Source organism: Trachurus trachurus, assembly GCF_905171665.1.
Source record: "Trachurus trachurus genome assembly, chromosome: 22".
NCBI classification, from domain to species: Eukaryota; Metazoa; Chordata; class Actinopteri; order Carangiformes; family Carangidae; genus Trachurus; species Trachurus trachurus.
The window spans coordinates 8,538,445-8,556,985 of record NC_139907.1 but is presented as its reverse complement, the minus strand read 5'-3'; the positions used below and the strand labels follow the sequence as shown (position 1 = coordinate 8,556,985).

The following is an 18,541-nucleotide window of genomic DNA, read 5'->3' as shown; positions in this document are numbered from 1 at the left end:
GTAGAGATCTGTGTGTCAGGTTGGTTGCACCTAGCGAGTGTCTTCAGTCTGGTGTCTGTGTAACTGTGACCTTCAAGCAATGCCTTCTTATGCAAAAAATACAGTCAGCAGCGAAGCAGGTGCCTTTGCGGTATAGGTTTTCGCACTAACTTGCAGCTCACCGTGTTTTAAGTCCACACTCCACAAGATACTGGGATTATACAATAAAACCCAGCTCCTCTCAGCCAAATACAGACACCACTGGACTCAATTCTCCTTCTCTCTCTCATTTGTCCCTCTCAGAAAGTAAGGCCGATCTGAGGTTAATCCTCTCCACCGCTCTGTAAGGAAGTCGAAGAAGAAGGAAAAAAAAGAAAAGGTATAATGCCAGAAAGCCCAAAGAGGCACTTGAGATTAAGCCACCAACTATTGACATTGTGTGAGTGACAGGTAAAGTCACCTCTGCTTAACAGCCTTCGATTACCATCAGAGAGCAAGACCTCCCCCTAGTGGTTCAGGACGTGCGTAACCCTCTTGTTATTTTTTTTCTCCCACCTCCATCCCTCACCTCCCTGAGGAACTCTGCGATACACATGGATTGCCAGATACGCCCGATAGCCATGCCTGTTTTTTTTTCATTTTTTTAAATCTTAATTATTCAGTAAGTTGGTTTCCACAGCAACCTGGCTGCTCTCCTTAGAGCAAGACAGACCTGCTAAACTGAAAAGGTCAAAGCATAGCACAGGAGGATTATTCAGAATCATTGAAAATAGCATGTATCCGGCGTTGCATATCGAATTAACTCTCCACCCTGCTACCATTATCATCATCATCATCATTATTGTCATCAACGCAAAAGGACTGCGATGGGATTGAGCCGAGCTGAGCCCAGATGAGCAGTAAGTCAAGTTTCAGATGGGATGAGTACAAAGTGGGAAATACAGTAGGAGATTTTAAAAAATAAAATACCCCACCAGTGGTAAAAAAACAGGATGGGAAATGTGGAAAATGTTACGAGATGTTAACCAATACAGAGCAGCAGGTCCACAGGACAGAGAGGAAGAGACAGAAACCAAATGAGGCCAGATGAAAGAAGGAACAAACTAAAGATTTATTGAAGGCAGCAGAAGATGCAAGAGACAAGAACAGAATGGCAAAAGAGGGGGAGGGGGGGAGCGGGGCACATACAGAGACACTTCTGTGTTCAGATAGGTTTAATGTCTTTGTGTTACAAAAGTTTTTTTTGTTTTTTTTTACAGCTCCAGAGAGCTCAATAGGTCTGTATTGTTTTATCAAAATATACATGTTTTGAACGTAAAGTGGATATAATCCAAATGATTTTGTGGTACAAAAACATGAATATATACAACCATCAACCCCCGCTTCATACAATAACCCCACCCCGCCCCCATTATAAAAAAAAGGAGAGAAAAATAAAAAGCTTTTAACAATAACTGAAAGGCATATAATCTTCTACACTGTCAACATCACAGCTAGGGACTGTGGATCAATTAAGTATCCATTCTAAAGCGATCTCTACCCAAATTAGGCTCTTTGAAAAGTCAATCAAACAAAAAGGGAACAATATACAGTATGTGTTGTTACCCAAAACATATTTTCACTTCATGTGACTTGTCCAAGGCATTTAAGGAACAGAGGAAAGGAAAACGAAGCCTTGTTTTTTTTTTTTTGTGGAATAGCAGGAATGTGAAAGAAAAAACCTTTAAGAAACCACAACACTACAAAACAGCAGGGATAGAAGATACTTTGGTCCTTAACAGCAATAACCGTCTGCAGCTACATGAAGCTTTGTTAAATCATGCATAATAATCTTTTACAAAAATAGAGACAGAGCGTGTCTGTATCTGGTCCAAGACTACAGAGGTGGAAACTGGTGCTTGAGGCACACAGGAATGTGACGACGTTTAAGACTCCGGCGTGATGGTGTCAACTTGGACCGATCTTTGAGGAAAAGTGCACTAAGGAACCCGACTGTGGCTTAAGCGGACACAGACGGGGACTGGGTGAGAGCTGTCTCACCCTGTAATCATATTATCCTGAATAAGAGAAAAATATACTGGGTTTTTCCACACAGTCCGAGACTGTCGTTACTATCAATTGACAAATGCCTCCCAGCTGCCCTCTCACAGGTACAGTTACCTGAATATAATGGGATAAAGGCATCTTTGCAGACAGGTAAGATAAAACAGCTGAATGAGAGGTAAACAAAGTCAACCGACGAGGCCACCAAGTGTTTCAGCCTCGGATTAAAAACTCAAAGAGTCAAGGCACCGTGATAATGACCAAACCCAGCCACTACATATAGGTATCAGTTAAGTTTAGAGTTGATACACATGTAAATGCTAACATTAAAAAGAAAAAGATAAATGAATATATAGGTGTCCACATATAGATGAACATAATATGGTTAAATGAGGCCCCAAACACCTTTGTCCCTACGGAGAGGGGACTAAATGAAAATGAATGAGGACTGTAGGGCAGGAGGGCTGAATACAGCTCTACTTCCTGCCACGATACACCTAATACAGCTACATCACCTAGCAAGGATATTAGGCATCTATCTGACTTACATTCATAGTTTCTACATATATAATGAGACTATATGCATACAAATCCTTAGATAAGAAACAGAAGACTGAATGAGCCACTTTCCCCCCATTTTTGACAATGCTGGTACATACCAAAAGGCATGGGAACGCAAAAAGGCATTTTGAGATCCAAGTCTTTTCCAAATGAAGCCAGAGTAATGCTTAAGGCAGGTCTGGTTGGGGAAAAGTAAGGCACAGGACTGTAGAGAAAGATAGTGAAAGAAGAATGTGACCTTATTACAACGACTTCAGATAGTGGTATGGATCCCCCAAAGCAAATATGTGGGTAGTTACAAGAAGATAGAAATAAAAATGGATACTGGGAAATAAGATGTTTGTTGGTCTGTGAGCCAAAACAAAATCCTTGTCTCTAACCGTTTCGACTGGCCAAACAGGTTCAAAGTGGCATTTGAAGAAAAAAAAGAAGAAAAAAAAAGGCACACACACATAGATATATCCACACAACTATCATAGTAAAAGGAATGCTGAAGTGTGTCAGGTGTGGATACCATTCATCCACATAAGCATACATCTGTTGTGGAGGGTGTCTTTTTTTTCTCTTTCTTTTTTTTTCTTTAAGTAATTTGGTCTAAAGTGACAGTTCATCTGCTTCCCCTACTTGACCTCCAATATAGTAACATGTTTCAATGCAGAGTGTTTCCCTGAACCCCAGTCTAAACTTTGTGGAGGTCTGGGCACCAAGATCCAGATCGCAGGGATTTGATCGTCAATATGCCGCAATTATACCCTTCTTTAAAATTATTTACATCACCTGATACAGACACCTTACTCTCTGAGTAATGTTTGACAAGTGGAACTGGAAATTGTCATAACTGATCCACTATTTCCCGCACTTATTGAGGCATATTTTTTTGATGTCCCAAGTTAACGTTGTAATGCCCCAGAATCAGCTACGGCAAGCCACTGTAGCCCAAAAACAAACAAATTTACAATTTGTGCACAGGCAGGAAAGAATATTCATACTAGTTTACATTTATCCAAAATACAATGTCCTTGTTTAACTTAAGGAGACTTGATCAAATCTGGTACCCAAACCATGTAATGATGGGGAATGTCCAAATATGGGGGTGGAGGGTGGAACGCTCTACATAGAAACACAGTTATAAATATGTTATGGTTGCCATTGCCCCTTAAAGCAAACTTGTGAAAAGTAGCATTCAGATGGCAATAGATTTGGAGGGAGGAAGGAAAGGCACTCAGATGGTGGACTTGGAGAAGGACACTCGAAGGTGGTGGTTCTCTCCCAGATCGTGGTTGTGGAACTCAATGAGGGACTCGATTGCCTCCTCGACCGAGCCCATCTGGATCAGGGCCATCTTGCGGTCTTTCCTGTTAAAGAAAAGACAGAAAATGTTTTCCCAAAGTGTCAACAACGCTGCCCGCTTTTGTGTTGCTTGTTTCTCAAAACACTTAACAACTCCTCTTGTTTGAATTGGCTTTGCACTAAAATAAATGCTGTGGCCTGTTTCAAACACAAAAAAGCACACATTTGAAGAAGATTGAGTACAACTGGACTGAGACTCACTGAAAGAACTTGAAGGCCTTGACTGTGGCTCCTGAGCTGGCAAACAGCCTCCTGAGATCATCCTCCACCACAGAAGGCCTAGAAGCAAAGGATAAGAACAAAAAAGAGTCAGCATAAAGCATTTTTGTTGGTTTATTTACTCTACTTATCTGCATTTTTTGTTTATGCACTGGTGTGGTAGAACAAGAGAGATGTGTGATTAAATCTAAAAATGCACCTAGCATAGTTAGAAAAGACTGCCACAACTACTTATTCCAAAGCACTAAATATAGAGAAAAATGAGTCTGGACTACAAAGAAAAGGCTTAGAGCATTAAGGATGCTGGGGAAGGAGTGGGAATGTAAATTAGGCTCTTGCAGCAGCACTTACGGTATGTTGGAGAGGTGGAGTGTTGCAGAGGGTGGGAAGATGTTGGAGTAATTCTTGGAGCCGGGCTTCTTGAAGCGGTGCAGCGGTGAGTTGCTGTAGTCCTTTGTGAGGCCCTGGTCCTCGTGACCTTCTCTGGGCAGCTGCACTGTGGTGTGTTTCGACAGTGTCACACGCATGGCCCTGCCGTGAAGCCGCTGGCCATTCAGGTGGCTCATGGCTGGAAAACAGAAAATATAGGAAAAAAAATCAACAACACTCACAAATCCTGGCTTCTATACACAACTCTAAACAAGCCTGGCATTGGACTGAATTATTTGATAACAGCAGATAAACAGGCCCGTTTTAATTGTATATTCAAATAGATTGAATGCGTAATTTCAATTATAAGTTAACAAAAGCACAAAGGCCCACGGAGACTAATTTAATTGATTCTAAACAGCTTTTTATCCTTACCCTCTCCTTGATACATCCACATTATTTATTAAATATTTTCATAAATGTAAATATTTTGAGACACTTTTTGTGTAGCTACAAATAGTAAAAGATATGAAATAAGGAGGCAATCAGCTGTTTATCAAAGGAAGACCTGTGGTTGTTTGGCCATTTGAGACCCACGAAGGCTCATGACAATGTGAAAATGGTAAAATGCAGAAAGATCAAAGAAAATGCAAGATCAAAGAAAGTAAATGGTGTGTAGCAGCAGGTCTGAGTGTGGCTACCTAGCTGAGCCTGTGTGCCATCAGACATCTGGATCAGAGCGTTCTCCTTTTTATTGAACAGGATCTTCACCCTCATCACATCGCCATAAACACCTAGTGGAGAGGAAGAAGGTGTCACGAGAGAGCAAGAATGACCATCACAGCCTTGACAGGAGCCACACAGCCAATCACAGCAACAAAACAATGTAAAACCATCAAATCAGACACAATAATATTTAGACTGAATGGACCCTGTCTGATTAAAAAGTAATTTTCAGGCTATTCACTAATTTGGTATTCAATTCTGTGCGGGATTTCTACAGCTAATCCTACATAAGCCCTCTTAGATAATAATTAAATAGATGCTACATGGTTACGGCTGAGAAGGAGAAGATAATGATTTGAGAAGGAAATATAAAATAAAATCAAGGGATAGTAAAATGAGTGGTTTTGATTGATTTGGTTGCTCTACAGAGAAAAAAGTTGATTACTTGATCAACACGAGGGCCTAATAGAAAGACATGCAGGAATAAACTTAACATGCATATGCCTACATTAAAGTGACTGAAACAAACTGCAGAGGAATAATATGGTGACATAATCCAAGGGATATGTCAACTCCCAATCACTAAAAAAGCAGCAGCATTTCATATCTCTGTGTACTGTTGCCGAGTGACTTAAGGCAACCACAGAGAAATCAACTTAACAAAAATGAAATTTTATGAATTCTCATGGCTTGAAATTGAGTCGATGCAGAACTAAATAAATTGTTGACTTTTATCCACTTCCGGAGGGTGACGCTTTAGAATTTATATCAGCTTCTTCCCTTATTCCTAAGCAAAACGATCCCCACATTTCTGTTTAGTGGAGCAATTCATTTCAATTCAAGGACTGTGCGCTTTGAAGATGAAGAACTACAAATACTTTTTGCCCATGGACAGTAAACCATGGCTGTTCAAAAATTAAACGAAATGCTGCAGCTTTGTGTGGTTTTTCTCACCTCACTTTCCTTACACAAACCCACAACAACCAAAACAGGTCATACAAACCCCCAAACAAACAGACACCCCACCCTTCATAGCCCTGTAGCCTGATGACGAGCCATCAGTGGTTAAAAAACAAAATCAAAACAAAAAACAAAGCCAACAACATGAGACAAGACATGCCCACCTTGCCAGGTAACAGTAGTAATAAAAAAGGAGATGAAAGGATGATAACGTACCGAAAAGAATAAAGAGGCAGTGTGGCGTAACGCTCTTTAGAGACAGCAGGGGGAGCAGCGGGGCAGGGGGCCAAAGGGGGAGAGGGAACAGGGAACAGGGGACAGGGGAAAAGAGACGGAGCGGAGTGGAGGACAGTGGAGTGGAGTCGGGACATGTCCGCAGGCCACAGGCAGCGAGGTCCACAGGAAGGCCACAGTACCATGGAGGAAGGAGAGGCATGAGGGACGAAGAGAATGAAGAGAGGACAAGAGGAGGAGGAAGAGGAGAGGAGGATTCAAACAGCGTGAGAGAGGAGGAAGAGAGGAGATGGATGAAGATGAGGGAGAGAAAAGGAAGATGGTGGAAGGACAGATGATGGCAAAAATCATGGGGACCAATGTCGTGTTTTGTGTGTTTTTCAATTTGAGGGTGGGGTCCGAATTGGGGAGAATGAACGGGGCAGAAAGAGGGATGGGTGGGAGGGAGGAGTGGGTCGTAGTAGTAACAGAGGAGTGGCAGAGGGGAGGAGGAGGAGGACAGAGGGAACAATTGGTCATGGGGCGTGCAGTCAGTTGGCAAGAGTTGAGGTGAGGTTGAGTGTTTTAAAACAAAAAAGAGAGAGGGGGACAGAGAAAGAAGAGAGAGAAAAGGAAGTAAAAAACAAGGTCAGTATACACAAAGAAATGTAGTGCTTCAGACAGTAGAACTGGCTAAATTAAAATGCATTGTCACTATGGGAACACTAGAAGAAAAAGAAGAGAAAAAAAGATTAACAATGAAATACAGAAAAAGGCAGAGACAATATGTACTTTTAGATTACAAGCTATGTTTGTTTAAATTAAGTCAATTTACATTAGAATAAATACAAACAAATCTGAATATAAATTATAATAATCCTAAAACTGGTCTTTAAGTCAATATCCTTTTTGTGATGAATTCAGAACTACAATAAATGTAATGTATGTAACTAACTACTTCTACATGCTACACATTATATGTCTCAAAGAAGATCAACATAATGGACGATGTGTTTCCTTAATACAAAGAAAAAAGTAATATTGTCTCTCCAACAACTCAAGAATGATTTCAACTAATGGACAAAAATGAAGATATGAAATGGTAAGTTTAAAAAAAATAAAAAGAAGTTAGTGTTTTGAATAAACTTAAAATTCACAGTGAGCAAAGTGGCAGGTCAGAAATGCAGCAGGTTTGGTCAAACACAGAGAGGTCCTGAAAGAGAAGAGGTTTCGACTCGATGACCCCCTTTTATTTAAAAACTGTGGTCGGTGTACTCCAACTAATGTGACCACATGGTGGTTGTGGGAGATGGGGGTGGGGCAGCAAAAACACAGGTTTTTCTTGACCAAATGGATCCAGGTCCGTGAATCATGGTGTAAATAAAATGGTACTGTAATATTCTTCTATTGCTCAGCAGTGCACTGACAGAGGCAGGATGTAGGACTGTTTAAGCCATGTGAGGGAACTGACCTCAGGGTTCAGATTGCTGACCAACAAGACATTGTGTCCCCCAGAGGCAGTGAGGCCTGAGAGGCCGAGTCGGCTGGCAGCGGCCGCTGCAGCCGCCATGCCACCGTGGCCAACACCCAGGGACGCCAGAGCGCTGGGAATACCAGGCATCGACAGACCTGTGAGGAGCAAAATATAAAGAATGATCAATTCTTCACACTCTTGATGCTGTGATTTTTGGAGAAGGGATTGATTTTTCTTTAGAAAAGGAACAGCAGTATCCAGAAAAGTTTGTTAAGTTTCTGACCTGCTGCCTGCTGGATGGCAAAGGTTGGGGGGAAGGCATGTGCTCCACCATAGGGAGAGGCTGAGATTATGCCCGGTGCAGCTAGGCCAAATGGAAACAAACAAAAAATGAGATCAAAATCACTGAACACACACTAAAAGTGTACTTGAAACTCTATGAAACCAAAGCAGAAGTCCAACTGCAATGTCAAGGATATATCTTAAAGTTGAGAAGCAATAACAAAGAAGCTGGATTATGTATTTATAGGCTTGTTAACATTTATGAAAGTGGTCAAAACAAAAATGTCCTTTGTCATGCTCCAGTCTTACCAAAAGCGGCAGCCATGGTCTGGTGATCAATGGATTGCTGTGAATCTGCAGTCGGGAGGTCTGGTCGGGTGTAGTCCCTGCTTTTGTCATTGTTGTACTTGACGTTGAGGCTGGTGAGTTTGGAGAAGCTAATTCTCAGGGTACAGCAGGCATTGTAGATGTTCTGACCATCTAGAGACTGAAACAGAGCATTTGGAGCATGAGGCCTGGGGTAATGTCTTGTCATTTTATCCACAGTTTCATGTTTCAACAGTCGGTCCCACTGTGTACACGTTGCACTATAACCGCAATCGTTTGCTTTAAATTGCTCCAGTTCTCGTAACCATACCCTTGTGTATTTGCCAAAGCGCCATGTGACCTGTTACCCAGTGGTACCAACCTCAAAAAGAAACATTATGACAAGGAGAATTTGATGTACTAGTCTTACCAGTTTAGCATGCTGAGCTGTCATGCCATCAGCGTACTGGATCAGAGCCTGGAACTGGTTGTTCTTTGTGAAAGTGATGATCTTCAGGACTGTGCCGAACTTGGAGAAAATCTGAGGAGGACAGACAGCATAATTAGGCCTGTCATGATGATTACACATTTAAGGTTTTCAATACAACTATACAGGAGGACTAACAAAAACAAAAGCATGAGAAGTTTGATTGTTATCAACGTGTATAGTTTGTTTACATTGCACCTGCAGAGTTGCAAAGTATGTTGGTTTGTGTGTGTTTGTGTATGGCAAGGCTCAGTGTCTCGGTAACATTGTGATGTGGAGATAAAGCAAATGCAAAAACAATGTAGTATTATAATTTATTTATAGTAGGGGAGCAGGTAGTGTAGCACGTTATCAAGTTGTTAGTTAGCATAAGTCAAAGTCTGCCTATTCTTCTGGTCCAGTACAGCTGCAGCACCAGTGCTAATATTACACAACAACAGAACCGAGTCCCCTAATGTGTGTGCAGGTGTCTTATTAAAAAAAAAGCACAATTTAATAATATATAATGTTAATAAAGATGCTTTTTTTGTTTAAAAGCAATGATAAGCTCTGAAGTAAAAACCATGATGATGTGGCTATAAAATTCCTAAAAGGAAACCGTAAACCAAAAAAATGTAAGAGACAGCAGGCATAGAATCTACACAAACAAGAGAATTTATCCTTCTGTCTCTATCCAGTAACAAATCTACAACTAAAATCTGCCTTTACCTGGTGTAGTACGTCCAGGGTAACAGGGTAGAAGAGGTTTTCCACTATGACTCTGAGCACGGGGCTTTGAGACCCTCCTCCTCCTCCCATGGTGGCGGCATCTGCAGCGATAGCCATGCCACCCATACCACCTCCATGCAGCGCATTGACTGCCTGCAGAGCTGCCTGGGCACGCTAAGGGAGACAAGTCAAAGAAACATTTAACAGAAAAGTCAATGTGGGTGAGATTTCTTGTGTGAGGCATTTCCTGTGGATGCCTATCTTGTCTACGCTGCAAACTACCAGGCAAAAAATTGTATGCAGTAAATGGGCTTTAACAAAGATAGCAAAATCCATATCAATACAATTGAGACCAGTGGCAGAAAGAACATCAAATAATCAACTGAGCCAATACTAAGCACTAACTTCGCTTCAAATTAAAGCCATCAGTATTAAAACTGCATGTGTGACAACAGGTCCTTACCACTTGGTTAGGGGAGTTGTCCGTCTTGAGCTCCTTATGGGTCGAGTATTGCATGTAGATTGGGTGGTTTCTGATGACGGGGGTGACAGAGGAGTAGTAGCTCACCATGGTCTGTGCACACTCTTCACTGTTCAGCTCCAAGAATGCCTGCGGGGGAGAATCCAACAAATATATCCAATCGGTTTCTCCCATCACATACGATAAGGCACCTCCATTCTTCATTTTATACGTTTGTTGTTATCAACTGCATTATCGCTGTCTATTTTGGTCAATTTTCACTTGATATCCCTATTGGGCTTGACACACAACTGCTGGTAAAAAAGGAGATAATAAAGACACTGAAGTCGGATTAAGTGTCTTCCTCCAGGAAATCTCTGCAAGAATTATTGTCTCCCCACCCACTAAACCACAAAGATGTAACAAAAGGGTCATTGTTATCATTTTCAGGTCAGGACAGATCTCTAGAAAACTGATCCCTTGTTTCAGGCCTCAAGAGAAATTTCATCCAGGTGTGCCCGCCATACAGGTTTGGTGAGAAGACCTGCGTTTATCTTTGCTTACCTGGTTCTTCCCTTTCAGCATCAGCAGATTGGTGACCTTCCCAAAGGGCAGTCCCAGGCCAATAACCTCAGCCTCATTTATGTCGTTGGGCAGCTTGCGTACATGGACCACACGTGACGGCACACCAGGACTGCGGACGTCACCTTTGAATTTTTTGCTGTCGTTGCCATTGGCTACAAGGGAAAACAGAGGCAGATACAATCAAGGAGGGAACAGAAGGCTCTGGTTCTTCCTGAATAATGGATTGATCGTCATAGCAACACAAAACAACACAGCCACGGCAAGCACTTCAATAAAAAGGATTCACCCCTCCATGGCAACCCCCCTACCTGAGTTCATGATATAGGGCCCGTTGGATATGCAGGAAGAAAAGAGTTCGTCGGATCCCCTCTGCAGAAGGAGAGAAAACAATGGTTCACTTCAGTACATTCACCAATGAGGGCACAGCATGGCAGGTGGAGAGCACGGCTCTCATGTTACCAAGCCATTGTGAGATAAAGGAGGAAGTAATCTGATAACCAAAAGAGGATCCGGCAAACACGCTTGAGAAGAACTCCACCTACCAAACCAAGAAGAATTCAGTGACCTAGCTTGTCAGCGGGGATATCTGACTCACCATCATGTCCACATCTTCCTATCTCATTTTTTTTTTTTTACCCTACTCCAACAGTACTACCTAGTTAAAAAACATTACAATCATGATCATGATGGGCCATTATATCTTTGTCTGGGAAATATGCCAAATTATCATAATTTAATGCCAATTGCACTCAAGAAGGAACTGTTACTATTCAGCTTGAGGAGCAGCAGGCTGCAGTAAGAGCCTCGGTTAACAGCAGCTGTCAGTCAGCACAACCCATCCTCTCATAATTCAGTATTAGGCGGGAGGACAGCACTCTGAATCCCCCTGGATCTGAAGACAAGATACTCCCAGCTCACACTAGTTTACTGTCTGCTCAAACAGCCTTGTCCAGTCGCTCTTCCCCTCTCGCTCTCTCTCTTCAGATATAAAGTGCTGTTTCAGGGCTGTTCTCGTGGCTCTGTGTGTGTTTGTGGTTGTGTGTGAGATGAAGTATTGCAGTCACAAGAAGTGGCTCAGCAGCCTAAGCTCTACAGCACTCTACAATGGCGGTCCTGTTCATGTTGAGACTAGCGGCATTGTTACACGGCAGCACACACACATATGGAGCCCCGAGGACACTCTGGGAGTTGAAGGGCCCTGCAACGTTTTAACAACAACCAGTCATGCAGGTTTGCTTGCATTCTTCTCCCAGTGAATCTTGGCCTTTAACAATGCAAAGTGGCGGTGGTGTCCCCCAGTCAGGGAGCAACGTGTGGTCACAAAAGGCAGCAATGAGTTAAACTGAAAAAACATTTGGTGGGGCTTCTATACACTGCAAACGGGGTGGTTTGGGCCACAGAGGCAGTTGTTATGAGAGCACAACACTGTAAGCAGTACTATAAACTACCCTTTGACTTCCAGATGGTTTGGCTGACTCAGTCACTCTCACTCTGAGGCCCACGCAAACAAGGTCTGCTATCGCAATTCATGAACTTCAAGCAACAAGAGACATTCCTGTGCCTTTTCACTGTGGTTTCAGGATCAGGAACCCTCTCCTTTGGCCAATGCTCAAGTTTGGACTTAAATGGAAAGGCACACATGAAATGCTACTGCTGAGCTAAGATTACCACAATTCAAAACACACTGCAAGCCCATGTCTGTCTCAGAATTTTTTTTACACCATAAAACAGAGTCTTAGTTTCTCACTAGATGTGCTGTAACAAGTCAACAAATTGTCCAGAAATTAGATTCACTAGTAAAAAATATAAGCATAAGAAAGGGGATTCATAACACAGATTATAATGAATGGACTGAGTTGTGTGTTCTAGTTGCTGGGAATAAAATCTAAAAACAACATCTCTGTTTGATAAATGGGCTGGGGGCAAATGAGCAAAGCCATGAGAAATGAAGGAAGCGGCTCCAGCCTGACTCAATGGTCATGGGCGGGCATCATCACATTATCAGTCAGCAGACCAACTCCAAACAGGAAGAGCAGCAAGATCAGGCCTGCTTCCAGGGTTTTACTGAACTTCCTCCTGGGGACTGATGGTTACTGTTCTATGGTTGGACTCTCTTTCTCCCCCGACTTCCTCATTCTAATAATAACCACAGAGCTAAGCCAGTCTACAGTGCAGAGCAGGAAAATCAAGTCTCATACAAAGCAAAGGACTGTGTTGCAACTGACTGAAGAGTATACCTACAGCTTTCAGAGGGAGTGTGGTTGAGAATGCTGAACAGCACAAAGGAAAAGTTAAGTTACAAGTGGAAGAAAAACAGGGATTATAAACGGTTTGTTTGTTGACTCCAACGCAGTGCCAAACCCATTTTTTCAACACAACCCCACCAAATGTGTATCGACTTGGTCACATCCCTTTGTTTGTTCTGAACGCTGACAGCATAATTGTAACCTTCAGGAGATGATGACACATTGCTGGCCCACATTCAGAAACTGTGGAGCAACTTCCTTTCACTGACAATGGCAGCACCGTGAATTAAATTTTTTTACAAGGGGGAACATGGCCTGGAGGCAATTTTCTTTGCACCAGACACCACATCACACCTGGGTTTCATTGCATCAAAGAAAGGGTGGAAAAAAACCATTAGTAACTTCCACAGAAAACTAAAAATCTTGAGATGATTCATTTCTACTTGTGTCTGTAAGCATTAGCAACCTTCTTTTTTGGCTTCTGTTTGAGAGCATTGGTGGGTGGTAATCTCTCGGAGAAAAGCACAAAGGAGAGGAGCACAGGTACAGACATGTTTGTTCAGTGTGATCAGCCTCAGTCGGTGGAGGGGGGGGGGGGGGGGGGGCGGGGAGCCGTGCCTCACCAGGGGGCTGGAGGGGGAGATTGGAATGCGACCGCGGAATGCCAGACACTCTGCCCAGACGGAATAATTACAGATTCCAGAAAGGCAGAGCTCCATAACTGAGCATCATCATTACCACAGCACGTCAAATCCAGAAAAACTTAAAGACAGAATCCCATCAGGAGTCAAAGCCCAGACCATCAATCAGCAGCACCCAATGCATGGTGCTTTGTTAAACATGTTGGGAGAGAAAAAAAAACAAGCCCAACTGAAATGAATACAAGAGGGGGTGGGGTGTGTCCCTATTACGGGCGTGTGTGTCAAGACAAGGGTGCTTGTTTAAACAGTGTAAAGACCTTTGCCCTGGAGGATGAGGACAGTTACGGGAGGATGGTTGCAGCTTTGAGATCAATTACTCCACCTTCACAAAGCAGCCCCCCTAGGCCTGTTACTTCGCCAGGTATTTTTATTGGACAGGCCGGTTAACAACCGACACAGTGTGCCAAAAAAAAAAAAAAGAAACCTGTTCCCTCTACAACAAGTTTGCACAGACAAACACTGCTATTACAGTTACATAAGCAGGTCTGAACATTGGACAATTTCTTGCTGTTGATTTGTTTTACTAGTGCTGCTAGAGTGGTCTTGTGATAGAAAGGCGAGTGAATAAATATCAAGCAGCGGAGCAGGATTCGGCCGCTTTCTTAACATTCCAGTAAGGTCAAGAGCCTATTAAGGAACGCAGAAAATAAACAACAGGAAGTTTCATTTCCCCCAGCGGTCGCACAACCCGACAGAAACAGGACAGGAAAAACATAAAGCCCCACCTCTGATTATCTATTCTAATTTCATTATCAAATACCCCATGTCCTCGGTCCTAAGAGTTGGTGCTGACCCGTCAGTTGCATTTCATAAATCTTTAAAAAGGAGAGTCAGCCTGCATCTGCAAACTCATTACACATGAGAAATGGCTTTAGACAGCAGTTCTGTAATTATAGAGGAAGCTCTTGCAAACTGACAGACTATGTGTCTCAAGTCCCCTGTGTCGGCTCGGCGTAGTTCTTTTCCATTTCCACTCACTTGTTAAAGGTTTCTCCAACCATGGTTTACAAAATAATTTGTTTAACCATAATGCGTTGTGTCTAAAAAAAATCCAGTTACAAATGTAAATACAGTGAAATCTCATTATTCAAGCTCATACCCATATTGATGAAAAGGGCAATTCTAACTAAACAAATACCCGTGAATTACAAAGGTATTCATGACGAAATCTTCAGCTACAAAACTTGCTGTAACCTGAAACTGGCAAACAAGCCAATGAGTATCACAACCAACAGTGCTTTACAAAGTACAATAGTGGGATGTACGGTACTTTCCTAGGACCATGCCAAAAGTTAAACCTAACACTGTAGTTTTGTTCTGTTTCATAGTCGGTGAAATTAGGGAAAGGGAGAGAACGAAGATGGACAGAAGAGAAGATGACTCAAAAATTGCCTACCTTTGTGCCAACTGATATGTCATGGACACTGCTGTGAAAGAGAAAGGGGTTTTAGTTAGCCAGGAAATCAAAGGAAATTTGCCATAATCTGTCATGAGACCCTCTTGAACACACACACACACACTCGCGCACATATACACATCCACACTACATAACAGAAAGCACTGATCAACCAAAGGAAAAAACAGACTTCCTCATTCAGCTATGGGAAAATGCAACTCAGGCAGCACCATATAATCTCGAGTAATTCGAGTCATGCAAAAAAAAAAAAATTCAAAATACTTACTCAATTTCAGGGACGTAGCCGGATCCCAGAGGGTACAAGTCAGCGTCTAGGCGGCTGTGGAGGATTGGCAAAACACAAGAAAAAAACACAACTTCAGGGTGGTACAAATACAAGCAAAGTGATTTCCTACTGACAAATCTACGTTACGCGTATTTGCTGGGCTAAACTCGATCCAGCTCTCGGAAGTTACCGCAAAAGAAAAAAAAAGTGTCAAATTCAGGTGTTCAACGGAGGAGAATACGTTTTGTTTGCCACAATACGCTGCTGACTTATCCTACCTAAGTTTAGATAACCCGATGCACAAGTCTTTCTGATTCAATCAACATGAAATGTTCAGGCCAGACATCTTCAACATGGCCCTGGCACTCGGGGAGACAAATGAATGCGGAAATGAGACACGTTGCTTTAGCTCCCGTGAAATCAACTTACCGAGGTACAGTTAGTTAGCCAATGTTGACTAAAGTCTTTGTTAGCCAACTGCACCGTGTTACGGACGCGAAGAGAAAGTTTTTTTTTACCCCCGCATCTCAGTTACTGTGAAGTTAACGTTTGCTAAACGACCGCGTTGCTAATATAAATCGATTAAAAAAAAGAAAAAAACAACGGTTCACATAACTACTAACGTATGTTAGCTATCGACGGTTAGCCGTTGCTAGTTAGCTCACACGCCTGCTGCTGCTAACTGTTGCATGTTTTGATGAAAAAAAAAATGTTTCAGGTTAAACTTTCCCGGTTTAATAGTTCAGCGACGCGGGCATCGAATTAAAACTATCCTAATAAACAACCCGTCTACACGAGGAAGTTAATCAGCGGGCCCGGTTGTGTTGAAAAATAAGCCCTTAAAGTGTGGTTCTTTTTCACTTACCCGTCCATTGCACAAGAAAAAAACTGCAGGTCTGAAGCGAAGGTAGGGCGGCAGACTTGCTTGATTTTCTTACAAAATGGCTGAACACACGGAGGCGAGCGCTGATTAGTCCAGACACTTCCAAGGGCCAAAAACGGGCGGAGACAGGCCTCAGTCGGAGCTGCCATTGGTCAAGACGACCATCATTTTGTGGGAAAAAAAATAAGGCCGCGGCAAATTTCCAGTAACGTTAGCCTACCTCACATCAAAAGTGGTGATGTTAGATATAAGTTTTATGGGATGCTAATCTTACTTTGGCCTGCCTGGCACATTTTTATGATAAGCATGTTTAGACGTTTTTGGTAGCCTACAGTACAAGTCAACAGCAACAACAAACTTTTAAATACATGAAAGTATGTTTTATTTGGACATTTTGATAAAATAGAAATAAACTACGGTGGCCGAGACGGCTCACACCAAAACAAAAGCCACAACACAAAAACAAAGCCACAACACAACAACAAAGCCGCAACACAACAACATAGAGCCACAACACAAAAACAAAAGCCGCAACACAACAACATAGAGCCACAACACAAAAACAAAAGCCGCAACACAACAACAAAAGCCGCAACACAACAACAAAAGCCGCAACACAACAACATAGAGCCACAACGGAAGTGAACGAAGACGGACGGCGAGTGACCATATTGGACTAATGTGACTAACAACCTAACAACCTACAAACTCCAAACGTCTCTGAACCTCTTCTCTGGTGAGCGATCTCCACAGCAACTCGAAAGGTAAATTAATTTTTCGAACTTTATATATGTTTTCTAACATATATTAGCATAACCCTATCTAGTGTATCCTGCGGTAACGTTAGATAAAGTTACGTTTTGTGAGTGAGTGGCTGTTACAATCATGCTCTGTGCGGTGACGTTAGCATTGACGCTAGCTCCTAGCATAATGAATGAATGAAGATGACCATATAATAGTGTTTGAAGATATGACGGCAGTAAGGCTAACAGTTAATTATTCATGGAAATCGTTATCCACACGTAGTTGTTACTGAATAACATGAAGCATAACAAACCGGTATTTCCATCTCCATGGCAACCATCAACAAACTTGGTTTGCCTTTGATTTCTATGCTTGCTTTGTTTTTTCCTCCTCGATTTATTTTTTATTTTAAGTCCGGCTCTCAGCTTGATGATCTGAGCGCGTTCACATAAAAGGGGGCGTTTGGCGTCATACTTCTGCACGAAATGGATCCACAACGGGCTGATTTCAGCCAAGAGGAGCAGGTTGAGCGAGAGAGAGAGCGATACAAAAAAAGCCTGATCGCAGCCTGAAGCAATTGTGTTGCTGCAAATACGACAAGAGAGGAGGCTGCTTTTAATTTCTGACATAGCTCTGCGCTACTTTTAAATACTAGAAGTATTTATCCATTTAAACTAAATAAACTAGAGCAACAACATCTGTCATTTTAAATTGTGTTTTATATTGTTATATATTTCACTGATCGCGATGCGAGTGTGTGTTTTGGAAGCGAGGCTGGATATAGTGGGGGTTTTTAGGTGCTGTGGCTACAAGCAAATCTCATATTGTCTCTGTACAAAGACAACAAAGACCTTTTTAAATGTGAATACAGTGGAGACTAATTCAATATTTACGTTTGGGCAACACTGAAATATAACAGGCGAAACATCGAAATTAATTTATTCATGGCCACATTAAGTGAAATTATTAACTTTACTGATTATCCATCTGATTGTCTGTCCTGCTGTGAGCGCACAACTTCTTTCAGTGGTGACTGACTGTATAAAAGTAAAATAGGCTCTAGTCTAGCCTATAATGAGCTCCTGACGCTCAGCTCAACGGGTGAGGAGAACATCTGTAGGCGGAGACGAGAGAAAGTCAACAGCAGCGGATCAGCTGATCTCTCCCTCCGTACAAACGCTCCGTTCTGATCCAGATCCACTGGCTTCTTTCGGTTCCTATAGCTCTCCTCTCTCTCTCACTCAGTTCACAGTTTACAGTTCTCCTGTAGCTACTGGGTCTGGCGGCCCAAAGAATGTTTCTGTGGGGTGTCTGTCCTGCATAATGATTTCAGACTTGAGTGCAAGTCAGAAATCTGTAAAAGACAGTACATGCACAAAAGTTGATTTAAACTTGACACATATTTTAAAATGTAAAGTTGGAAATGCAGCAACTGTGTGCAGGAAATAACAAAACAATAACAAAATAAAAGAGGGAAAACAGTAAAATAAAAAATAAATAAAAAAGAACACAGTATATGTTTGAAGTGTTTTATTTAACACAGAGCACACACTGTGGGCCATA

The 18,541-nt window shown here is 42.2% G+C and overlaps 1 protein-coding gene across 2 annotated transcripts; it reads right to left on the bottom strand.

Moving 5' to 3' along the window:
• Positions 1–1,045: 1,045 nt before the first annotated feature.
• Positions 1,046–16,279, bottom strand: ptbp1a (polypyrimidine tract binding protein 1a). Of its 2 annotated transcripts, none has more exons than XM_083998715.1 (16): positions 16,217–16,279; positions 15,352–15,405; positions 15,066–15,096; positions 11,031–11,091; positions 10,702–10,874; positions 10,141–10,287; positions 9,678–9,851; positions 8,913–9,023; positions 8,486–8,663; positions 8,178–8,258; positions 7,892–8,049; positions 6,424–6,457; positions 5,223–5,315; positions 4,504–4,720; positions 4,135–4,212; positions 1,046–3,938 (listed from the first exon to the last, which is right to left on the bottom strand). In XM_083998715.1, exons 1-16 carry the CDS (start codon positions 16,222–16,224, stop codon positions 3,806–3,808), a joined length of 1,731 nt encoding a protein of 576 aa, XP_083854841.1. In that variant the 5' UTR covers positions 16,225–16,279; the 3' UTR covers positions 1,046–3,805. The 2 variants fall into 2 exon arrangements, with proteins under 2 accessions (XP_083854841.1, XP_083854842.1); XM_083998716.1 differs by having other exon boundaries at positions 15,066–15,093; positions 16,217–16,239.
• Positions 16,280–18,541: the final 2,262 nt, after the last annotated feature.